We start from the raw sequence: 23549 nt of genomic DNA on the forward strand, positions 1-23549 counted from the left end.
TTTTTTTCTACTTCGGTAGAATGCTTGCCTCTTTGTTTATGTAAGAACTACTTGTTTAGGATGTACACTTATACTATCGAATTCTTGTTTGTTTATGCTTAGACAGTTCTTGAATAAATACCCTTATTATGTGCCTCCCTTTTTGCAACTCAATTTATTGAAGTGTGCTGTGTGCAGAAGCTGGGCGCTTGGATTTCGGGCCACTATGGCACTACCGTAATTACTTTCAGCTTAAGCTTAAGTTTAGGTACTGACATAGCAATTGAACTTACAATCAAGTGATCAAATGCAAATCCTAAAACCCAAACAGAAATCCCAATCAGCACAAACAATTGTGCTGTCAGAATATCAGTCATTCCCAACCTATCAAAAGAGAATCATGCCAACACACATGTTCACAGGCAAACATGTAAATAAGATAACTTGGGGGGTTAAATAGAGCCTCTACAAACCTATTACTAACAGAACAGGAGCATTTCATTAATAAGGCAACACCATAAGATCAAACTAATTTAAAAAAAAAAGATCATCTTGACTCAGAGGTAAGCTACTAAGTACTAATCCTCACACCACTACACCTAATTTACTATGCTAAACAATCAAGAATATGTCAAGCCGACAACGCACCCGCTTGAACTTTAAACTTTCTGTTTAACTCTATGTGCGACCTTTCTTGGAGGAAGAACAGGAGGGGCACTTGTAGTGCTTGATCGAGTCGGCCTTGGCAGGGGTGATCTTGACACACTTGCCGTGGAACCAGCGTTCACATGCATCACACATGATCCAGAACTCGTTGGCATTGTAGTTGCCACCACAAGCACCACATGTCTCTCTTTCCTCTTCTTCATCCTCATCATCATACGCTTCATTCTTTGCAGGGTTTCTTGTTTGTGGCTCACTTGACCTCTGAAAAAAATAAGAGGCAAAAATGGGAAAGGTTTTTGTGTGTGTGTTTCATGCAGGAATACCTGACCTGGATTCCTAATTCCTGATTAAAAATCAGATGTATTGAGGTCCTTTCTGCATTTTATGTTCTGGAGCTCTTTAGTTTAATTTAGATATTTTTGGCTGTACGTCTTTTCTATAAATATATTCCATAGCAAATCACATGCTGATACATGGTGGTGTACTTCGAGAGCAAGGAAGGTGCAAAATTTTTAGCAAAGTCTGACCAAGTACTTTGGCAGAGGGAAAAGCTTTTAGTTGCAAAATAATTAGGATATCTAAGACACGATACAGAGGCTGGTACATGAGAATGACAGAACTAGTTTGAATATTTTTAATTTGTATACAAGTAGGCTTCATAATTTACCTTTACAGAGTTCCGGGATTTGCTAGTACTGTCAGTGCCGGGTCTATCTTTCATTTGCACCTTGCCTGATACCACTTCATACACAGTGGGCAGCTCATTGATCATGCTAAACAAGCGCTTCCTGCCAATATAGAAACCATTGATAAAGGCATATAGCTCTAGCACATTACTCAAGACAATGGAAGAGGATGAAAAGGTGCAATCTAGCAGTTGCATGACTCCATTCTGCAAACAATCCGGCTTTGTACTGTCATGTACCAACTGTTGAAACTTTTACCATTTGATGTTAAAGCTGGTTCAGCTGTAGCAGAGAATCTCAAATTCACTGGCAAAGCTCAAAGACATAGTCAAAGCATAAGCTCAATAATTAAATCAGATTAAACAAATTCACTTCGGTGTACTGTCCCAGCAAAAGAGGCCTGGTACCGCACCTGGCAAGGCATAACCATCTTTTTTTCTCTCTTTTGCCAAGAAAAGTCATAAACCCTAATAGAACTAAGTAATCAATTCATTTGGTACCGTGCAGAACAAGAACCTGCAGCTTTTTTTATGCCAAACAAATTTGAGATTAAGAGATAGGTTACCTATCATTGCGGTTGAGGCGAGCCCCAAGATAAAAAGCAACAGAGAGGAGCCATGAGTCGCTGTGAACTGCTATAAGAGAAAGCCAATCACGACGGTTCATCCCGTCTCTTGCAAAATTGATACCGAGTGCGGGTTCAGGAATCTCTGGTGGAACCTCCTCTGCTGGCAAGTTCACCTCCCATGAGTCATTTGGAAGCCCGTACAAGCAAAGGTTATCCTTCTCTGTTTATTCAAGGAGGAAAGAGATTGTATAATTAATAAGGTAAAAGTTCAATGCTTAACCTATGCTGTACTCAGTAACTGTCAGTTGATGCTCAGATGAAAGGATATTGGTTTCAGATTTTAGTAGCACCCAATCATACCGGGTTCCAGTAGATAACTAGTAAAACCCAATAGTGATTTAAGGTATGCAATTTAGTTCTTATTGTTTTCTAACCTATGCTTGCTTGGCTTTCAATTGGTCAACGAGTTGGTGAATACTAAAATCATTTCAAGTGTGCAAAACTAAGATGAACAGGAGAGGAATTGATGATTATGATTTTAAACTCCTCCATAATCCTACTTAAAGCTGAGGTGAAAAGATATCTGACAGCATGGCTAAAAGTTGAATTTAAAAGATGTCTGAAAGCATGGCTATTACCTTAAAACGATAGAGAATGCAAAAAAAAAAGGTATTTTTTGACAAAAACTCAGCAGTGGAGATCCAAAAGTGAAGGTATACCTGGATCGCACTTCGAGTAGAAATCATCCACATCTGAAAAGAAGAAGCAATTCCCAAAAGGTAAGAGAAATAATTACTAGGAAATGAAAAATGATGAGAAAGGGTGAGTAAGAAAGAGAGAGACACCATGAGTGAGAGCACGAACGATTCCAGATCGGCGCGCCGAGAAATCCTTGAAAATCTCCTCGACGGTGCGACGAGACGAGGTGACCGAGTCTGATTCCATCGTTTCAGCCGAAGCTTCACAGATCTGTTTTATTATTGAACAGCCTGCTACTGCTGCTTGCTGTCCGTGGACTGCCGAGTATTCTAACAAAAATTGGAAGAACAGGCAAAGAAAGAAGAGATTCAACAGCTCCATTTTTGGTCAAATGGATATGTCCATTGCTTTTGACTCCTGAGCAGTGTTGTAAATAACGGTATGCGTCCGACGGACGAAACACCGCCAAATGATTAATTGATATGCAACCGATTAATTAAAATTATACAGACAATTTAATGTTTGTATTAAATTTATGTGTATATATCATAATTTATTAAAAATAATTGGGTCTGTCTAAATTGCTGCTAACAGCATTTCAGTATAGGTGTTTCCGGGGCTATATTTAGTCGTGTGATGTCCAAACAATAAATCCAAACCGTTAGATGTTTAATCTATATTATAATCTACTTGGAGACTAAATTTTACATTTTTTGGAATTTTTTTACTATATATTAAGCTGGTTTGAAAACCGCTGATTTCAGTAAATTTCTGCAGCATTGAAATCAGCGGTTTTCAAACCAGCTTAATATATAGTAAAAAAATTCCAAAAAATGTAAAATTTGGTCTCCAAGTAGATTATAATATAGATTAAACATCTAACGGTTTGGATTTGTTGTTTGGACATCACAAAATAAATAAAAACAACGGCAACAAATTAGCCACAGCCAAAATAATTTATTTAACTCATTATACTTATCAAATAAATTTAATTTAACTTAGTTTTATTATTATAACATGACACTACGCTTATTTTTTCTTAACGCATAAGCACCTTATATGTTAAATAACACATTTATTTAATAAATAAATAAATTCAAAATTTAAGTATTTGAAAGAAATGAAACATTCTAACATAAAATCACTAAATTTAGTTTATGATAACAACTTAGTTTCATAAATTAATGTCATGCTAATTGAAAAAATTACATCAGTGAGTAAGAAAAATATGTGGTATATAAATAACAGAAGAATTAATCAATTTCAAAGTAAGTGAGAGAAAATAGAGTTATAAAAAAAAAAGACAGCATATAAAAAAAAAAGACAGCATATAGCTTTTTTTTTTAAATAGAGTTATATGTTGTCTTGATGTTAGGTTTTCTTAAGATTTTAAGACTTTTTTGAAGTGTAAATTAGATCGGGTCAGATTCGATTCCGAAAAGGATCCAACGAGCTTTTTTGCTAAATGTCACTGTATATGTATCACAATTAAAAAATTAAATTATTTGCTAAATCAGAATTAAACAATTGAACACTTATGTTACACATACTGCATATTTTTTTAATAAATGATAAAATGGAGACTTTATAAAATTTGAAATAAAATTTAAGTAAATAGATAATAAACTGAATAATTTGTGAGCTTTTAAAATTTAAAAGTATAAACATGATACTATAAATTTTAGAAAAGAAATACATAATTTTTGATATTCTATAAACGATGTACATAAAATTCTCCCTAAAATTTAGACAAATTTAAACACGATCTGATTCGAACACGAGGCAATTAGAAACCTAAGAAAACTTGATATAAAAAACAATTTGAAAATTTTGAATAATAATTGAAAACAATTTGGAAATTTTCGAATAATAATTGTATCAGAGACTCGATTAGATTTCAAATCTGATAGAATGGATCCTTTCTACTAGGTCAGGATCTCTGCTGCTTCTAAATGACAACTTTATTTAAAACGAATAATCGAGAATAAAAATATCGCTCTCCTCTTTAATATCGCCGAGGCGATTGAAAGGCGATCGGCAGGTTTGAAAGTCCGCCGATTTATTTCGATTCCTCCGTCCTGTCTTCTCTCTTCTGTCCCACCTTCTTCCTATGTCTGATTCACTCAGTCATCTTCCACTTAAGCAGATGCTTCCGTCTGATGAATCTAGTCACTGCTCGTCATTTGCCTTATTGCTCCCCGCTTCATTTTGATTTACCGAATTTTGATGAGGGTCTTGTAAATTCGTCCCGCCTCTACTATAGTATATATATCTACGTAATAATAAGGTATGTTTATGGTTAATGATGATGATGTGCTGACAGTGATTCTTTTTCTCCTTCTTCTCTCTCTTCTTCTTCTTTCTTCTTTCTATCTCTTTCCTCTGTGTTTCCTTCTAAATAAATTAGGTACAAACCTCATCTGAGCACGAAGGCTCTTCTAAATACCCCTGCTTTGTTTTGATTACAACAACATTGTTTTGTGCTAACGACAAGAAATTATGCAGGCTCACAACCTACTAATCTGAGCATAAGCACATAAAATTATGCAGGCTCACTATCTACTGATCTGAGTGCAGTAACCTTTGGTTTTGCTTTTTTTTTTTTTTCTGATTTTTCTTGTTTATTTTTGTAAAGGGGTTCAATTATAATATTTTAAGTACTAGTACAAACACAGTATGTACTGATACAAATTAATGTGTAATTAATTTGATCCTAATTAATGAAATATTGCCTGCGGCCTTTTAATCACAAAATAAATAAATGACAACTTTATTTCAATCTTGTCTGTTTTTATTTAGTCTGGTCCGTTTTAAGCTTTGATTAGAAATGTCAAGGTTTTGACAAATTGATGTGTACATCTAAGATCTAACTTCTATAGTTCTACAGTTCAAATCTGATAACCACTATCAGAGTTTTAAAAAGAATAAAAAATAGTTCTACATTTCAGCTAGTCCTTGAATTCTAAATTGATATCGCCTGAGAAAGAAATTTAGACTGTTTGATCAAAATCCATACGAATATTAAAAAGGCTCGTGTATTCTTCTCGGACCTGATTTGTTTAAATTGTGATTAGCGATTCAGACCTTAATTTTCTACCGCTAGAACCATCCAAATCCATATTCTCCCGTTGGCAAATGAGCATAATAGTGAAAAAGGAGAAAAGAGAAGATACTAAGACTCTATATTATTCATTTTTATATTTGACATATTTGGAATAGTAAAAGAGTGAAATTGAGTGTCACACCCCGCAGCCTCGGATTGTGACAGAGCTCCGCCGTAAACATACAACCAATGTTGTAAAAAAACAGTCTTAACGGCCAATTAATCGGCCGTTTAATCGGAAACGGCGGCCAAACCGTCACGAATACACTTAACGGATTACTTTTTGCGGATTTTCCGATTAATCGGCCATTTTACCGTTTAATCAGCCCTTTATTCCCGTTTTTTCTAATTTTTTTCAGAATTTTTTTTTTTCACATTGATTTTTTTTTTATGTGATAGTGTGTGAAATAAGATTTATAAATTATGTATTGTAGTTTTATTTGTGCTTGGACATACATTCAATATTTTTTATAGATGTTTTTTCTTCTTACTTACTTTAAAATTGATTAATTATTCTTCTATTTATTTATCATTTTTTTTCTTACTAATTATTGATGTATTTTTTTCAATTAGTACGACATATTCATTTATGAAACTAAGTTGTTATTATAAACTAAATTTAGTGATTTTATGTTGGAATGTTTCATTTCTTTAACATAATATGTTATTAGCATTTGAAAAAAGTTTAACCCTTGAATTTATTTTTTCATTAAATAAATGTGTTATTGACACATGTAAAGTACTTGTACGTTAAAAAAAAAAGTGTAATGTCATGTTATAATAATGAAATTAAGTTAAATTAAGTTTATTTGATAAGTTTAATGAATTAAATAAATTATTTTTAATAAATTATGATATATTTACATAGATTTAATAAAAACGTTAAATTGTCCGCATAATTCCAATTAATCGCTTGGCAGTACCCCGTCCGTCCGATGATTGCATACCATAATTTACAACACTACATACAACATCATGTATGCTTACAAGGCAATTAAGATATAACTCATCACATCACAATAAAAGACATAAAACAAGTTTATATAACAGTCCAGGTACAAAATATCTGGGAAAAGTAGAACATACAAAATGTATCTCGTACGGATACTAACCATAAGGTATGACATAAAGAACTATACAACAAAACAAGATATACCCCTCTAGTCAAATAACAAAACAACTACTAAGGTAATATGGTGACATATACCGAAGGTCTCCTACTCGCGTGCCTCTAGAATCAGCCGCACCGAAACCTGTAAAAAGAATCCAAAAGGTGGGGGTGAGAATTTATTTCTCAGTGCAAATTTGCCACAATCAGGTTATTGGACTTGCAATCAGATTTCACGTCCAAAAATTTAATCCATACAATAGCACATTAACAGTTCTATATCCATATATAAATGAATGCATATGCTCGACAACAATAATCAAATGGAACACAACTTACGGAATTTCCAAGATGAAGTTCAAACAAACACATATTAGGCTTAACTCATCTTATTATGGCTGGTAGCACCTACAGATGTTCAATCGATCTGGACCCTTTATTTGACCCTTGTATGTAGGGTTAGTGTCACCTACCTACAGATGTTCCACCGAGCTGGACCCTTTATCTGACACCCATTTGTAATGCTTTGGCTTAACCATTTACTAAAGTCTGGTTCAAAGTCATATAATGAAAATTCACTTGAAATAATTTAGAATGTCGTAATATTCAATCGATCATCCAAATACATTACCACGTAAGATAATGCACCCAAGCCACAGACGTTACACACTAGTCACCCACAATCACAATCAACATATATATAGTCACCCACCCCTCGTCCCAACCGGTACTAAGAAACTATGAGGGCCCTTCACCTAATGCGCCAATAAGTTCTTGAAATCAAAGTCAGCTAGCCAGACTTTGCAAATTCATTCATATATAATTCCACAATCATCAATTTGTGGTGACTTTTAACCATAATCAAATCATAAGAGAACAATCAAAATAACAACCATACGAATATGCAAATCAACCATATCACAACAATTCAGTTTTAAATGGATTGGGTTATGCACATAATTCACACAATTCTAATTATGCAGCAATCAAACATATAATATGACAATCAAAAAAGAATTTAATTTCTAAAAATGAAACATCAAACAAGTCCAAGAACCCCGCACTTGATTATGAAGAGCATATCTCGCACTTATGGTTCGGACATCTCGAAAGGTCCCACAAAATCTTACTCAACCGAGCCTACACCTATACCAACATATATAATTGATTTAATCTTTGTTCGACGATCGATATGCTTACTTGAGTTATATTAGTTTCTTTATACTTTCCTTAACATAATCCATATATCTTTGTATCAACCTTCTTTATTCACCTTTATTACTTAACATCCATATAAATTCACATAACTTACAACTTGGTCCTACAAACCATACACATTTCCAAACATAGAAACACTTTGCAAAAATACCCATTTCACCCTTGCCTATCCCAAAACCAAAATATAAAGGAGAGGACAAGAGTTATTAACTATACCCATTTAATCATCCATCAATCTTGCTAATTTGATTCAATACTTTGGACATCATAGAATATGCAAAGTTCGACTTTTAGAATTCAAATTGAATAACAACATACACAAGAGAGAGAACAAATAAAAGAGATCAACTTGTAGAATTTCACATCTTATACCTAAAGATTACCTTCTTAACAACAATCAAAAAAGAGGGGTGACCAATTTATACTATCAACCCTTCACTTTCTTATAATCAAACTAGAAGAGATCATTAACATAATCACTAAGTATTTGGTTTAAACCCCAATTAAAATACAAAAAAAGATGAGATATACATCAAAATTTCAGATTTGGTCCTTGATCCTTCTACTTACCTTTGGTCGAAATCATTACTTACAACATAATCAAAGTTCATTGTTCAAAATCCCAATTAAATTGGAGGCCGAAATTCAAAGTACCTTTTTCTTAAACCCTAATTACTTGATGGTTATCAATTGATTCTCATATCAATTTGATGGTTAAACATATAAAAGATTTAAGAGGTAACCAATCAATTTCTCAAACTACACCAACCCTAAATCAGTCAAAACCAAAATAATTTCAGATTTTAAAAGAGAGGAACTTACCTATTAAAACCTCTATTTGTTTGATTAGACTAGATTAATCACAACTCCTCTCTAATTTTCGGATTTGAGACCAACCCTAGATAGAAAATCAAGATTGAGATGAAATTGAGAAATAAATTATCAATTTAACAACATAGAAGCTTATTGGAGATTGATTACTCACAACTTACACAAAAATTTCATATTTGATCAAAACCCTAAACAATTGAGATAAATTTCAGATTTTGAGAGAAGAGGAGAAAAAACAAATACCAATTGGAGAACTAGATGACTACTAGAGAGAGATAATCAACGATTCCCACTTCTTTCTTGGATTTTTGAGGGAGAAGAGATGGATTCTCTCCTTCTCTTTCTTTTGGCGGAACACAAAAAGGGGCAAGCGGACCAACCGAGAAGAAACAAAGAGAGAGAGAGAGCTTGAGTTGTTTACATGTATTTTGAAATTTTTGCTAAATAGACCCTCAAATTGCTTGATATTGATAAGAGAAGAATTTATATATATAATTATGTATATGTAATTTTTTTTTCATTTCAATCCCCTAGATCTCTAAATTTTTATAAGATATAAATTTCAAGATTCGATTAAGTCTGACTGTTTTGAAATTTCAGACTAATGTTATAATTGTTTCAATTTTAGACTCCTAGTTCATCAATAAATTTTTTGATTATGTTTTAAACATTCTAATTTTTATTGTTGAAAATTTCTTAACATAACATTGAGCCTATTTCATCATTAGCAAATTAGATTAACTCAAGAATAGCTCTATTCTACTAACCCATAAAAATAGTGGATTAGCAAAAATAGAGCTAGTGGAGTTAGTAATATTAATAAAATATTTGATTCCTCTTATTTAGAGTTAGTTAAAATATTAAATTAGTATTAAATAAAATATTTGATTAGTATTAAATAAATATAATATTATATTATATTAGTATTAAATAAAATATTAATTTAAATTAGTATTAAATAAATATTATATAATATTAAATTAATATTAAATAAAATATTAATTTAAATATTAAATGTAATATAATATTATATTAAATGTTAAATGTAATATAATATTAGTTTAAATATTAGATTAGTATTAAATAAATATAATATCAAAATAGATTTATATTAAATATAATATAATATTAATTTAAAATTTTAATGTAATATAATATTAGTATAAATGTCAAGTGTTGAATAATATAATATTAGTTTATTTATTAGATTAGTATTAAATAAATATTATATTAGATTAGATTATATTTGTATTAAAAAAATATTATTTTAAGTATTATAATATTAGTTTAAATATTAAATGTAATATAATATTACTTTAAAAGTTATATTAGTATTAAATAAAATATTAGATTAAATATAATATATTATTACTTTAAATATTAAATTTGTTTTAATAAAATATTAGATTAAATATAATATAATATCAGTTTAAATATTAAATATAATATAATATTATTTTAAATGTTAAATATAGTACAATATTTGTTTAAATATTAGATTAGTATTAAATAAAATATTATTTCTAGTATTAAATAAATATAATATCTAATTAGATTAGCTTAGTATTAAATAGAATATTAGGTTAGTATAAAAAATATAGTTTAAATATTAGATAAGTTTAATTATTATTTTATTCATTTCTTCCATCGTTATTTCAAATATGTAATCCAAACGACATTTTTACTAACCCAAATAGTTCAAAGCTAGTACTATTCTCAAAACACTCGGGTTAGCACTATTCTCAACTACTAACTAAAAAAATCGCTATTTTTGTACTAATCCTTGCACGATCCAAACGTTTGGTTGTAACATTAGAATAGCAAGAATAGCAAATTTGTAACATTAAAAAATCGCTATTTTTGTACTAATTCTTGCACGATCCACTCGGGTTAGCACTATTCTCAACTACTATATGTTTGGTTGTAACATTAGAATAGCAAGAATAACAAATTTGGTCTTTGTCTTATTAGAATAGCTTGTTTCAACTTTTTGTGAGAATAGCTTGTTCTAATAAGACAAACAAGTGTTATTCTCTATTCTAGCTATTCTAACTCAATCAAACACCGAATAGCTTGTTTTCAAGAATAACTTATTCTCATTGCAACCAAACATAAATATGAAATGGAATAGAATGGTATATTTCAATAAAGTCAGAGCTAGTTCATAACAAAAATAGCTCATTAAACAGATTAGTAAAAAAACAACAATAGTAAAAATAGCTCATTAAACAGATTAGTAACTATTCCAAATTTTAAACAGATTAGTAAAAAAACAACAATAGCTCATTAATCCGGAGTAGCATTACTGATCTAACCACAAAATAGAGAAAAAAATAATCACCAACCTGAATTAACATGCTATTCTCGTGTCACCCAAACACATAACACTAGTGCAAAAACTAAGAATTTAACTGTATATTTCCAAATCAAGTTCACCTTTTCTCTATATCATTCAATTATTATTCCATACAATTTCGCCTGTTCCATCACAAATTCACTTTTCCTCCCGAACTGAAAAGATATCACGAAGGAAAGTCGACTTGATCAAATTATAGGGAGGACTCTTCCAATATATTTTTTATTTTTGCATCAAAGGACTATTCCAATTTAACAAAAGGTAGAAAACCCTTTCCTGCTTTCTCCGCTCCGGCCTCCGGGGAAGGCCTCAAACAAACCAAAATGGTGGTAATAGCGATGTCGGGTTCGTCCGAGCGCGCGGCGGGTTACTTCAACCCGGGGAGGCAAACAGAAGAGGCCATGTCGAAGCTCAAGCAACTCAGGTTCTTGAAGGAAGTGGCACTGAATCGAGATGCCACCCGTTTGAGCGAGCTGTTGCGACTGATCTCCCACCTCCAGTCCGACAATTTCAGCCCAGTGCGCAAATTCGTCGCGCAGTAAGCTCGTTTGCATATTCTCTCTTAACTTTTGCATTTAGAACCTAGAGAATTTTCAATTGCACCAACTCATGAAATCTCACCACTTCCGGAATGTAATGTTCTATTTTTTTTGTACAGCCGACATTGATTCAGGTCCGTATTTTTAGATTAAATCCTGAAACTGGTTAGATGCACTTTTTGGAATTGGGAAAGAACAGCTCCTGTCTATTTGTTTGAAAAATGGTTTTAGTGTTGAAGTGCTACAGGCATCTGATAAGCATAATGAAAGTCCATAGTGTATTGTATGTCCTGGTAAAGGCTCTTTCAAGGAGTAACCTTTTAGGGGGGCACATTGCAAAAGTAGACATTTCAGTGCTCCTTTCATCCTTTTGAATTATGTATCATATATTGAATTTCTAACTGAAGTCTGATTGCAAAACTAATTTAGGGTAATTGGAGAAGTTGGGTCAAAATATACTGAGGTTTTACCAGAATTGATGCCATCCTTGCTAACTTTTCTGGCGGATGGGACCTCAGCAGTGACCAGACAAGCTATTACAACTGGAACTCACCTGTTTCGTACAGTACTAGAAAAGCTAGTTTTTCAGGTAAATGCTATGCATCTCTTCTTCTGTACCTACACATCAGGTTTGGTTATTAACCCTTTTAAATTAATTAAAATGCAGGGTCTATATTCAAGTGAGATTGAAGACTCACTGAAGTTATCATGGGAATGGTTGCTTAAGTTAAAAAATTTGGTACTTCCCATGGCATTCCAGGTAACTGTTTTATGTCTGATTTTTCTGAATTTTTCTCTTTGTGCATCTTTTCTTGTACACGGTCTCCACATTTATAATTTGCTTATCAGGCAACTGGGAATGAAGGAGTAAGACTGCTAGCAGTAAAGTTTGTTGAAGCTATCATTCTTCTATACACTCCAGATCCAAACATTCCCTCTGATCCTCCTCCTGAATTGAGTAATGGTACGTCTATACAAATACATCTAGTTGTTGTTATAATTTCGTAAGTTGATGGATGAATTATACAAGCTAACCATCTAACAATCTCAAATCAATTCAATGAAGAGAGGAAAAAAAGGAACCACAAATGGACTTGGTCTGGTGTCAGTGTGCATTTTACCATGAATGCTATGCTAGGATCAGTGCACAAGTGGTTTGGTACATGCACTTGCTGCTATAATCATTAGTTGAACATTGACTGGGCAAAACCAAATGCACATTAAAATAAAAGGAGCAACAAACAAACTTAATTTATTTTAGAACCCTCAAATAACATACCTAAGTTCGTAGGTTGGAATCATCTTTTCTTGAATATGATTAAAAATTGTAATAGATTTGAGGTTCAATGTATCATGGCTGAGAGGAGGCCACCCTTTCCTAAGTGTTGGAGATTTAGCTATGGAGGCAAGTCAGAACTTGGGTTTATTTCTTGACCAGCTCAAATTCCCTCAAGTCAGATCGCTTTCGAGTTCAATGACCATTGTCTTCATAAACAGGTTTCTTTGTCTTCTAACTTTTTTTTTCCTATATTTATGTTACATCATAATAGAGTACCATAGTTTCTTTTGCCTTCTCCCCAGTAATGCCCTGCAATGTCAGTTTTGCAATTTTTAATGCCATATTTGCCTCTTCTCAATATTTATGTATTCAATTTCTAACATACTTGAAACGTATCTTCGTTAATGTAATTTTGAGACTGAGCTAAGAAGTTATATATTGACCTCAGGTTAAGATGTATTTTAAGTCCATTTTCACTCTGGCATAGTGCGAGGGTGTTTTTCTGGAACTATAGTTTTCTTAAGGTGTATTATTGTAAATAACAAGTTGATGGATGTAAGTGATTAAGGAGAGAGAATTCGCCTACTATTGAATAAAAAAGAATAATAGATAGCTATTGTCTGTACTACCCTTTGAACATTTATAATTTCTTTCGTTTCCTTTGAACTTTGTTCTTTAACAGTGTTACTTTTAACTTTCTACCAGTCTTTCAGCTATTGCGCAAAGAAGGCCTTCCTTCTATGGTCGAATATTACCTGTTCTACTGTCATTGGATCCATCAAGTTCGCTCTTGATGAAAGAAGTGCAGATACCGGGTGCTTTCCATGCTCTAAAGAATGCCTTTTCTGAGTGCTTTAAATGCACTCACTCTAGTGCTGAACCGGTACTATTTGCCTGCTGTTCTTTTGTATTTTTGACATGCATATAAGCCTTCCACAATGCAATAAATCAGCTTTTTGTGTGGAGGCTTGTTTTTTTGCATGCATACATTGTGTAGAATTATTAGATTACCAGTGAAATGATAGTATAAACATTCCAAAATATATTTCGCTCAATTCATGCATATTTTTTGCAGAACTCAGACATCATAACAAATGCGAAATTTCATGTATACACCACTTAACACAGAGGTCACTTGAATACCCCTTCCCTTCCCTTGCCTTTGCCATTTTCTCTAAAAGATGCGCATATTGATACTGCCCCCTTCTTTTTTTGGTCTGTAGTTAAATAAGTAATGGATGTTAAAAGTGATAACTAATTCTGTGCATATTTGTATTCTTCTCTCTATTTAATATTATAGTGGCGTGCAAGGTTAATGCAAGCTCTGAAAGCCATCGATTCTGGTGAGGCAGCTGAAGATAGCAAAGAGTCATCCGGTGACATACCATCTTGTCGTGAAACACAAGAGTTGTCTCCTTTCAAAAAGGTAGATTATTATACACTCTGAAGAGAATAAGAGAAGTAATGAAAAAGATATGAGCTACGGGCTACGGCTAACAATATACTTGATTGACATGTCAGGAGGGAAGCGGAAAAAGAAGCTTATCTGAGGATACAACAGATGGTACATCAGAAAACAGCACCCCATCCAGCAAAAGAGTCAGGCAAGATACTGTAAAAGAGACTGACAAGGTGGTTTCTGACCTGATATGGAGTACAATAAAAAACTCCGAGGCTGTGTACCAGCTCGTGTCAATGTTTGCCACGCTGGCAGCACAGGGGGAGAGAGCTGCAAATTCCTTGGAGGTTCTCTCATCCAGCATCTCGTCTGAGCTTCTGGCTGAGGTCGTTTTGGTCAACATGTACAATTTACCGCCCACTCAACCTAGAGGAGATGAGGAGAATGGGGCCCCTGCTTCTGATGTAGTTGGCACCTTTGCTGAGCTAGCTTCTCTATTTGATGATCCTAATGTATGTGCACTGCAAATTTAAGAGATTTTAAGTGAAACTTTATCTATAAGTGTGTTTATCTCTCTTTTTTTTATTGTATATACGCAAGCAAGTCATTTTGGGGAAATAATTAGCTAACAAATCTCTGAACTCACATTTACAGAAAATGGAATTAGCTACTGAGGCTGTCATCCCATCAACTCCAACCAAACCAGAGCCCGAAATTACGGATAGTGAAATACCAACTCCTGTTACTGCTGTCACCGCCTTAGTAGCTCTCCAAACCAAACCAGAGCCTGAAATTTCGGAGAGTGAAATTCCAGGTCTTGACTCAACTGCCACTCAAAGAACTGTAAAAATCAAGGAAGAGTCACCGGAACCTTCTCTTAGCTCCACCGCTGATGCTTCTTCCACTGGAAATGCAGCCTTGCCCCCGTCAGAAGAACAGAGCACATCAGTTGTTGCTAGCTCGGTGCAATTTGTTCTTCCAAAAATGCAAGTGACTAACATAGATCTCAGTGATGAAGACAAAGACCGAATGCAAAGAGAGGCATTTGTGCGGATTGTCGAGTCTGATGAACAGCTACTGGTTGCAGGAGGGACCCATACACGCCTGTCGCTATTAGCTCACATTGGTGTTGAGGTAATTCATCGTCTTATACTTCATAAAGGAAGTGAATTAGGACCTACTCAGTAACATATCATGTTATGTTAATTTGTAGTTCCCTCTGGAGTTAAACCCATGGGAGGCCTTACAAAAGTATGCTCTCTCTGATTATGTGGATCACAAGGTATGCTATGTTTTGCAATTTTTATTGCTCAATTTGTAAACTTTTTTTGACTGGCCTTAGTTTACCGTAGATGACAAATTGAGTGTTTTTTTTTTCTTGTTTTCCTTTTTAGGGACATGAATTGACAGTGCGAGTCCTATATAGGTTGTACCGGGAATCGGAGCAAGACCAAGACTTTCTTATCTCTAGGACAGCTACATCAATTTATGAATCATTTCTCGTGACTGTGGTACATCTCTGTGATCTAAACTACATTAACTTTTGCAATACTGTGTTAGTGCCATGCCAGAGTATCTTACTGGACCATATAAAAATATGAGACTGGATATATTCTTTTGGCTCTTCTATCTCTGGTTTCAATTTGTGTTCGTAATTTTTGTTTCATTTGTTTGGTAACCCCAGGGTTACTAGAAATCAAGGGGTGTGACCTGTGAATTGGTACAGACATTCCCAACCACAGGTCACCAACAACCTGGTATGGTGCAACTGACGATGTGGCTGAAAAGAGCGTTTCATAGAATTAGCTATCAACCCTAGTTTTTACTTGTATCATGGGGCTTTACAGCAAGAAAAACCATATTTATTCATTTAGGGCCGTAGCTGTCTTATGTTCTTCTTCTTCTTCTTTTTTAAAGGAAGAAAATAAAAATGAAAAAGAATTTGGGAAATAAACAATGACTGTTTGGGTTGGAAGGAAGGAAGTATCATTTAAGTGTTTGGATAGACTTTTTTTTTAAAGGTTAGTGGCTTATGTTTGAATAGACTTGGTGTGTGGTTAGAAAATAAAAAATGCATTGTTAAATCATTATGCAGCCAAGTGTGTGGTATGCAAATGAAACACTTTTCATCGACCTTTTACATTGATTCTGCAGGAAGAGGAATGTCCTGAATATAATATGGACGGCAAAATATTTGTAAAAGACACAACAGCATTACATTCTTGTAAATCAGTAAATTATAACAAATGCTAATTAATTTAAAAGCATCTGTCGGCACTCGTGATACAAAACAATGGAACTCACTTTCAAGAAACCTTATTTCCTTCCTAAAAGTCATACTTTGTTCCAACCCAGTCATTCTGACTCTACCCAGACAGTTCCTAGTTCCACAGGAGGAGTGTACCACATTAGGTCCCGATTCGTCATACCATACAATTCCCATTGCCTGGCAACCCTGGGTACCCCACCATGATATGGATTCTCACTTGAGATTGTTCAAATTTTGGTTCTAAGAATTTTACATGCTTTTAGCCTTTGAGCACATTTTCCTTTGCTTAAATATTTAATATTTAAGGGACTATTAAATTTTCAGAGCTCTAATATAGAATGATTATATTTTTGTCACTCGGAACATCAGGCGGAGGCACTACGCGACACATTCCCAGCATCTGATAAGTCACTCAGTAAGCTGCTTGGTGAGGTGCCATACTTGCCGGAGGGCGCACTCAAGGTGCTCGAAGGGTTGTGCTCTCCTTCACTAGAGAGGTTGAATGCCGAGAAACATGATAAAGAGACTCCAGGTGGGGACCGCATTACTCAAGGCCTCAGTTGTGTCTGGAGCCTCATCCTGCTGAGACCCACCAACCGGGACCGTTGTCTTCAGATTGCCTTGGAGGTGTGCTACTTTCTTGCGTTTATTATTGTTTTCCAATTTGCACCCTAGGTTTTTACTGAATTGAAAAATGACATCATTGCAGTTCATTTGCTCTTAAAATACCCAACTTTTAGAACTAATGTCAAGTAACTTAAGAAAACAATTAGGTTTAGAAACCCTGCTCCCTGCGTTACTAAAAATGAGCGTGTAGAATGTAATATGTACCGTCTGGAAATGTCTCTCAAGTAATTGGGTTTAGGTGGCTGATGGAGATATTAGTGGGCGTACATTGTAGGAGTTGATTAGGAATATAAGTCTATCTATTCCACTGTACGTCAGAATAAACTCTCTCTATTTCCTCAGATCTATTCCAGCAAATAATCTCTATTACATCTCCTATCATATTCCCTCTATTTCAAAAAAAAAAAAAGAAAAAAAAAAGGAAGGGGCAGATCAGTTGTCGTCGGAAGGCCGCACTTGCATCATTCTGCCATGCCGAGCACACAACCCGCTGTGTTGCACACCGGAGACATTCTTGCTTCGCCACTGCCACATCTGACCTCCGACTGACAATCTTGCACTGTCTCTTACCCGTTCTCATCAACATCCCCGTTAGTGGGGATGTTTAGGATTATAATCAACCCTATAAATAGGCTCCATGTAATTGTAATAAAAATACACAAGATTAATACAATATTCTCTCTATCCTAAAACCTTTAGTGGCAACTGAATGACATGTTGAGTGTTGCTTGTAGATAGTGCAAAGAGCCGGGTACAAGTTTGCAGAAACCCTGCTACCTGTGTTTTTATGAAATTATAAATTTCTTTATGTTTTTCATGTGTACCAATATCTGAGATGCATCAAGAAACTCAAAATTGTGACTTTTGGTCTTATTTTTGTTATTTTTTATTTTCATGAAGAGTGCAGTTCATCATCTAGAGGAGGTGCGGACGAAAGCAATACGTCTGGTAAACTCTAGCCCTCAGACTCTTATCTGTACTTTGGTTTCTTTAGTTATTCATTTTTTTTTAAATCAGTTGTCCACTAAATTTTGTCACCTTGGACTAATCTTCTATTTTTGTTTAACTGTAAATATTATCAGATTGCAAATAAGCTGTACCCCATGGCGACTATTTCGAAGAGGATTGAAGAATTTGCGACTGAAAAGCTTCGGTCCATTATAGGCAGTGCTCCTACCACTGATGGTTTAAATGCAGATTTACAACAGGTTTATCTTACCCTTTTTGCTTTTTCTGATATGACAGTATTTGGTTTGTTGCTTAGGAATGTTGAACCTATTAGATCTATCCTTGAAAAAAAAAAACTGTATGTAATTCGTATAATTTTTTTTTCACAGGATCCAGTGTTGGGAATAACTGAAGCTCAACAATGCATGTCACTTTATTTTGCATTGTGTACCAAGGTATACCTAAAATTGTATTAAAACTGCTAACTTAGAGATATCTTTCTGATAACCTGTTTACATTGTTTGAATTCATTTATTTTTCAGAAACATAACCTTCTTCGTGAAATATTTACTCTCTTTGGAGATCTACCTGACCCTGCAAAGCAGGTTAGAGCAGTTTTCTTAATCCTCTTCAGTAGATTCTACTTTTCACTTTGCCCCTCGTGATATTGTAACCTTGATTTTTCAGGTGGTTTATCGGCATATCCCAATTCTCATTCGATCAATTGGCACCTCTTCTGTTCTTCTTGGAATAATTTCTGATCCCCCAAGTGGTTCTGAGAACCTTGTCATGAAGGTACCCCAATTTATAGGGGAGAAATAATATTGGAAATTTTCTGGGTTTTTCTTAAAATTTCCATCTTGTGTTAGCATAAATTTGTATGCAAAAGTTTGACCCCATATCTGTGCAGGTTCTGGAGACTCTAACTGATGGGCTAATCCCTTCACGAGATCTTATCTTGGCTGTCAAAAAGTTGTATGCAAAAATTAAGGTAGCCGAAGTATTTATTTATTTTTCCCTACTGACCCACCTGGCTCTTTAATTCTATAAAGTTTAATATTTTATTGTGACAGGATGTCGAGTTTCTTTTTCCAGTATTGGCTTATCTTCCAAAGGAAGAGGTACTTGCATTCTTGAAGTACTCTTGGTTGTTTTTGAGTTTATACATAAATGTTAAGTTATGATGCTAAATTATCTGCAGGCCTCTCAGAAAACTAATATATTATGAAATACAAATAGAGCTTTTCCTTAAACTACCTCAATCTTAAAGACATCATAGTGACTATTATATGTGAGTAGGGTTAAAATGCCCCATTGGTTTCGTGACCCATCATGCCCCAACATCATTATCTCTATTTTCAAAGTCTAAATAATTTATCTGAACTGTTCAACATGATCTTCATATTGAAATGTTCCTGGATAACAAATTTTAGAATTTTTAGAATTTTTTTACTAATTGTTTAGAGAGGTACAAAATCACTATTTTAGAATGGTCCAGAATCTTCTAAACACAGTGATTTTGTACCTATCTTAAAAAATAGCAAACAAATTAAAAAAAATATAAAATTTTGTATCCAGGCACATTTTAATATGAAAATCATATTGAGCGGTTCGGATCAATTATTTAGACTTTAAAAATAGAGATAACGATGTTGGGGCATAATGGGGCACAAAACCAATGGAGCATTTTAACCCTACTCATAATGTGTATTTCATATTCAATTATGAGTTTAGATTAATCAAGTTTCTGTTGATGCAATTTAGATCTTACCCCTCTTTCCAAATTTCGTTAATCTTCCGATGGATAAATTGCAACTCGCACTTTCACGTATGTTGCCGGTATGTTTATGTAAAATTGGATTTTCCTTTTTCTGTGTTCCTTCATGATTGCAAAAATTATTTAATCCTTCTGACAATTCCTCTTTTGGTCGATTTATTACAGGCCGTGCCACAGAGTGCTTCAAGCCTCTCTCCCTCAGAAATATTAATAGCTATTCATGGTATTGATCCTGAAAAAGATAGTGTACCTCTCAAAAAGGTAATCTCTATCATTCCACTGATATAAATTTATGTCTTGAATCTCTTTCTGAAAGAAATAAGTTATAAATTGTTGTTCAGGTTATGGAAGCTTGCTCAGCTTGCTTTGAACTGAAGACTATATTCACACAACAAGTCTTTGCCAAAGCTTTGAATCAGTTGGTATGGATCTCCAAGCTAGATTATAGATATATTCCGTGTTATGTTTTTCTTCAAGTTTGTTGAGGCTCAGTTGAATTATTATTATTTTTTTGTGTGCAGGTTGAACAGATCCCTCTTCCTTTGTTGTTCATGAGAACAGTCATACAAGCCATAGGTTATTTCCCTGGTTTGGTATGTGTCAAACAATGTAAATTTGGGTACTATACTTTATTTCTTTGTTACTGACAGTATTATAATAGCTTGAATTTTTTACATATATTTCAGATAGATTTTATTATGGAAATTATGTTGCGGCTAGTGAGCAAACAGGTATTCCATGCATGCACAATATCTCAGAGCTAATTTGTAAAGTTTGTTGTTCATTATTTTTGGTTGTTCATGATTCTTGTTATTGTTTACATATACAGATATGGAAATACCCAAAATTATGGGTTGGATTTCTTAAGTGCGCAATACAAACAAAACCTCAATCATTCAGTGTACTTCTTCAGGTCGGTATTTTTCTTTTTCTTTTCCTTTTTGTTTATGCTTGTTCGGTTAGACTGACATATGATTTTTTTCATTATTACATGTCAATATTCTGAATTAATTTTCTTAATTTATCTTTCCAGCTCCCAGCCCCACAGTTGGAAAATGCATTGAGCAAAAATCCCATACTGAAGGCACCATTGGTCGAGCATGCTAGCCAGCCACAAATACGTTCTGCTCTTCCTAGGTAGTATCTTTCACCTTTTATTCATTTAGACATTAACTTTGAATAAATCTTTTGTCCGTGTAGAGAGGGAATGAAGAATTAGTTATAGAAACTGAGATAAATATGTTTTTTCCAGATCAAGTCTGGTGGTCTTGGGGCTTGTGCAAGATACGCCACCAACAGGCCCCACTCAATCTACTAGCCAAAGTCAGGCTGCAGAAACTAGCAAGTCAACTGGAGATGCCCCAATTGAAGCTGCCGCAACTGAAGTTACTGAAGATTCTGCCCCCGTAAGCTGAAGATTGCTAGCTCTTTGGGTTATTTTTTCTAGTTAGGTGCTTGATTTTCCCTTTTGTTCTTTTCTTTTTTCTTTTTGCTATTTAATACATATGAGTTGCTTCTTGTGGATTTTGGCATCTCAGAGCTTGTAAAGGATTTCTCCTTTCTGCATTTGTAAATGCACCCATTTTTAAGATAATTTATGGTAGTAATATGTGCATACATCAGCTGTTGTTGAGCTTTAAATAACGAATGGTGTTATCAGACATACCATACAGCTTTGTAGATTATGTACGACTTGTCATAATTAAGGGGGGAAAAAAATACAATCCTTAAGCATTGTTTTTGCACCAATGCCTATGCCTATTCCGGATGCATTAACTGTATTTCGAGTTGTTAACTGGAGAGGCACTTGTGTATTAAAAATCAATTGTTGATATTTGTCATTAATTTTGAAGGGAAAAAAAAAAAAAACGACCATCGTTTTATCTTAAAATGGTTTTTGCACATGTGCCCTTTCTCTTTCTATTTTCTTGAGGATTGTGGTTGCCTGCATGCATGAGACGCGGCCACAACCGGTTGGCTTGTCTTCTGTTGTAATGGAAAAGAGGCCACGAATCTCCATTTTTATTTTAAGCATGTTACAATCCGTTGATAATTGTGATTAAAAAATGAAGTTTCATATAGAATATCAGTCTTCTAATCAAATAGTCTATTATTTTTTATTTTATATATCTTTTTTTATGTTTATTTACGTGTAGAAGTCCAATATTATTTAGACACACTCATCATACGTCGCCTTTTTAGTGTTCTCTATCTCACAAAATTTATGCTTCATTCTTTTTCAACATTTTAAATATTATTTAAGAAATATTTAGATTGATTGAGAATTGATTAATTATGTCTTCATTTTTTTATATTATTTATTAAATATTATTTGTCATTTAATATGTCATTTAAAAATGCAATTTATGTGTAGATATCATTTAATATATCATTTAAAGAATATTATTTATCATTGTTTAAACTTTTTATAAAAATATATCATTTTATATGAAATTTTTTTTCCTCTAATAATATATTTCCGTTATAACATATAACGTACAAAATACTACGTTACTAGTATCTTATTATCCACTATAAGGTTAAGTCCCTCGTAACGAGAAGAACTTCGGCTTAATCAAGTCACTCGTAACCGGAAGAACTTGAGCTCAAATCATCGAGCCTTCTACCGTAATACACGCTAGTGTCAAAAATTCAAGAAACATAAATTATCCACTATAAGGTCTGCATATCATTTTGTCAGAATAGAATTTGAAGAATCTGTAAGAAGGCCGCATGATTTTTTTTTCTTCATTCGGTGTTTATTTCCAATTCAGTCCCATGCTTGATTTATTATAACAAGCACAACAACTGGTACACAAAAAAAATATGGGAAAAATATTTTGTTTGAAAATTTAGAAATTGGACAATTATTTTTTTAAATGCCTCGATCATTCAATCAAGACTAACGGATTGGAACCGTCTAATTTTCTTTCTCTCTCATTAAATGTAAGAAATTTGCATCTATGTTTTTCTAAAAAGATATAAAACGGGAAAAGTTAAAATTGCGCACTTCCAAATATTTTAGTCGAAGAACCATCTGTATTTTTCTCATGGGCAAAATCACGTCAGTTAGGGGTGCAAACGGGTTGGATATTATCCGACCGTATCCGACTCCGTATCCGAAAATTTAATACGAATATCCAATATCCGAATATCCGTGCGGATACGGATACGGATATGATTTTGAATTTTAACTATCCGTATCCGAATAGTAGATATATATTATATAGTTTAATATATATTATGAAAAAAATTATGTTATTTACTATTATAAAAAGCGGATATCCGTATCCGGTTAATATCCGATCCGTATCCGTATCCGTATCCGTATCCGTCTAATATCCGATCCGTATCCGGAAAATAAAAACGGATACGGATATGGTTTTACCACTATCCGATCCGTATCCGATCCGTTTGCACCCCTAACGTCAGTACGGTAGGAGCTGAGAAAAATCACGTCGATCCCGAATTAATGAACGGTAGATCTGCTGGCCAGT

General features: G+C 33.8%; 2 protein-coding genes and 2 long non-coding RNA genes across 6 annotated transcripts; 2 read left to right on the forward strand and 2 right to left on the reverse strand.

Annotated features, from left to right (window-relative positions):
- Positions 1 to 224: 224 nt before the first annotated feature.
- LOC144555690 (PHD finger protein ALFIN-LIKE 2-like) lies at positions 225 to 2924 on the reverse strand. Its single transcript, XM_078304093.1, has 5 exons — positions 2745 to 2924; positions 2619 to 2651; positions 1897 to 2119; positions 1313 to 1433; positions 225 to 906 (listed from the first exon to the last, which is right to left on the reverse strand). Exons 1-5 carry the CDS (start codon positions 2842 to 2844, stop codon positions 658 to 660), a joined length of 726 nt encoding a protein of 241 aa, XP_078160219.1. The 5' UTR covers positions 2845 to 2924; the 3' UTR covers positions 225 to 657.
- Positions 2925 to 6723: 3799 nt separating this feature from the next.
- On the reverse strand, positions 6724 to 8278 carry LOC144555594 (uncharacterized). Its single transcript, XR_013512071.1, has 2 exons — positions 8146 to 8278; positions 6724 to 8057 (listed from the first exon to the last, which is right to left on the reverse strand). It is a non-coding gene; the product is annotated as an uncharacterized LOC144555594 (long non-coding RNA).
- Positions 8279 to 8469: 191 nt separating this feature from the next.
- LOC144555595 (uncharacterized) lies at positions 8470 to 8836 on the forward strand. The gene is made up of 2 exons (XR_013512072.1): positions 8470 to 8602; positions 8665 to 8836. It is a non-coding gene; the product is annotated as an uncharacterized LOC144555595 (long non-coding RNA).
- A 2617-nt stretch (positions 8837 to 11453) lies between these two features.
- Positions 11454 to 21659, forward strand: ESP4 (HEAT repeat-containing protein). 3 transcript variants are annotated; one of them, XM_078303483.1, is made up of 27 exons: positions 11456 to 11752; positions 12183 to 12342; positions 12421 to 12513; positions 12603 to 12717; positions 13088 to 13250; positions 13738 to 13915; positions 14333 to 14458; positions 14554 to 14943; positions 15086 to 15565; positions 15645 to 15713; positions 15826 to 15942; positions 17070 to 17327; positions 18228 to 18275; positions 18410 to 18535; positions 18665 to 18730; positions 18818 to 18880; positions 18963 to 19070; positions 19186 to 19266; positions 19349 to 19396; positions 20040 to 20114; positions 20218 to 20313; positions 20394 to 20474; positions 20574 to 20645; positions 20739 to 20783; positions 20882 to 20965; positions 21086 to 21189; positions 21305 to 21659. In XM_078303483.1, the coding sequence occupies exons 1-27, from the start codon at positions 11538 to 11540 to the stop codon at positions 21465 to 21467; spliced, it is 3624 nt and encodes a 1207-aa protein (XP_078159609.1). In that variant the 5' UTR covers positions 11456 to 11537; the 3' UTR covers positions 21468 to 21659. The 3 variants fall into 3 exon arrangements, 2 of the variants coding, with proteins under 2 accessions (XP_078159609.1, XP_078159610.1); XM_078303484.1 differs by lacking the exon at positions 12183 to 12342 and having other exon boundaries at positions 11494 to 11752; XR_013511998.1 differs by lacking the exons at positions 20218 to 20313; positions 20394 to 20474; positions 20574 to 20645; ... (2 more) ...; positions 21086 to 21189; positions 21305 to 21659 and having other exon boundaries at positions 11454 to 11752; positions 19349 to 19566; positions 19979 to 20111.
- Positions 21660 to 23549: the final 1890 nt, after the last annotated feature.

This window comes from Carex rostrata, chromosome 6 (assembly GCF_964058835.1).
Source record: "Carex rostrata chromosome 6, lpCarRost1.2, whole genome shotgun sequence".
Lineage (NCBI taxonomy): Eukaryota > Viridiplantae > Streptophyta > Magnoliopsida > Poales > Cyperaceae > Carex > Carex rostrata.

Excerpts from the sequence above, each read along its gene's own strand:
- LOC144555690 (XM_078304093.1), bottom strand. The coding sequence starts at position 2,844 with ATGGAATCAGACTCGGTCACCTCGTCTCGTCGCACCGTCGAGGAGATT. Across the intron at positions 2,652-2,744 it reads CGTTCGTGCTCTCACTCATG|ATGTGGATGATTTCTACTCG; the intron begins GTGTCTCTCTCT and ends TCTTCTTTTCAG. Across the intron at positions 907-1,312 it reads AATCCCGGAACTCTGTAAAG|AGGTCAAGTGAGCCACAAAC; the intron begins GTAAATTATGAA and ends TATTTTTTTCAG.
- ESP4 (XM_078303483.1), top strand. The coding sequence starts at position 11,538 with ATGGTGGTAATAGCGATGTCGGGTTCGTCCGAGCGCGCGGCGGGTTAC. Across the intron at positions 11,753-12,182 it reads GTGCGCAAATTCGTCGCGCA|GGTAATTGGAGAAGTTGGGT; the intron begins GTAAGCTCGTTT and ends AAACTAATTTAG. Across the intron at positions 12,343-12,420 it reads TAGAAAAGCTAGTTTTTCAG|GGTCTATATTCAAGTGAGAT; the intron begins GTAAATGCTATG and ends ATTAAAATGCAG.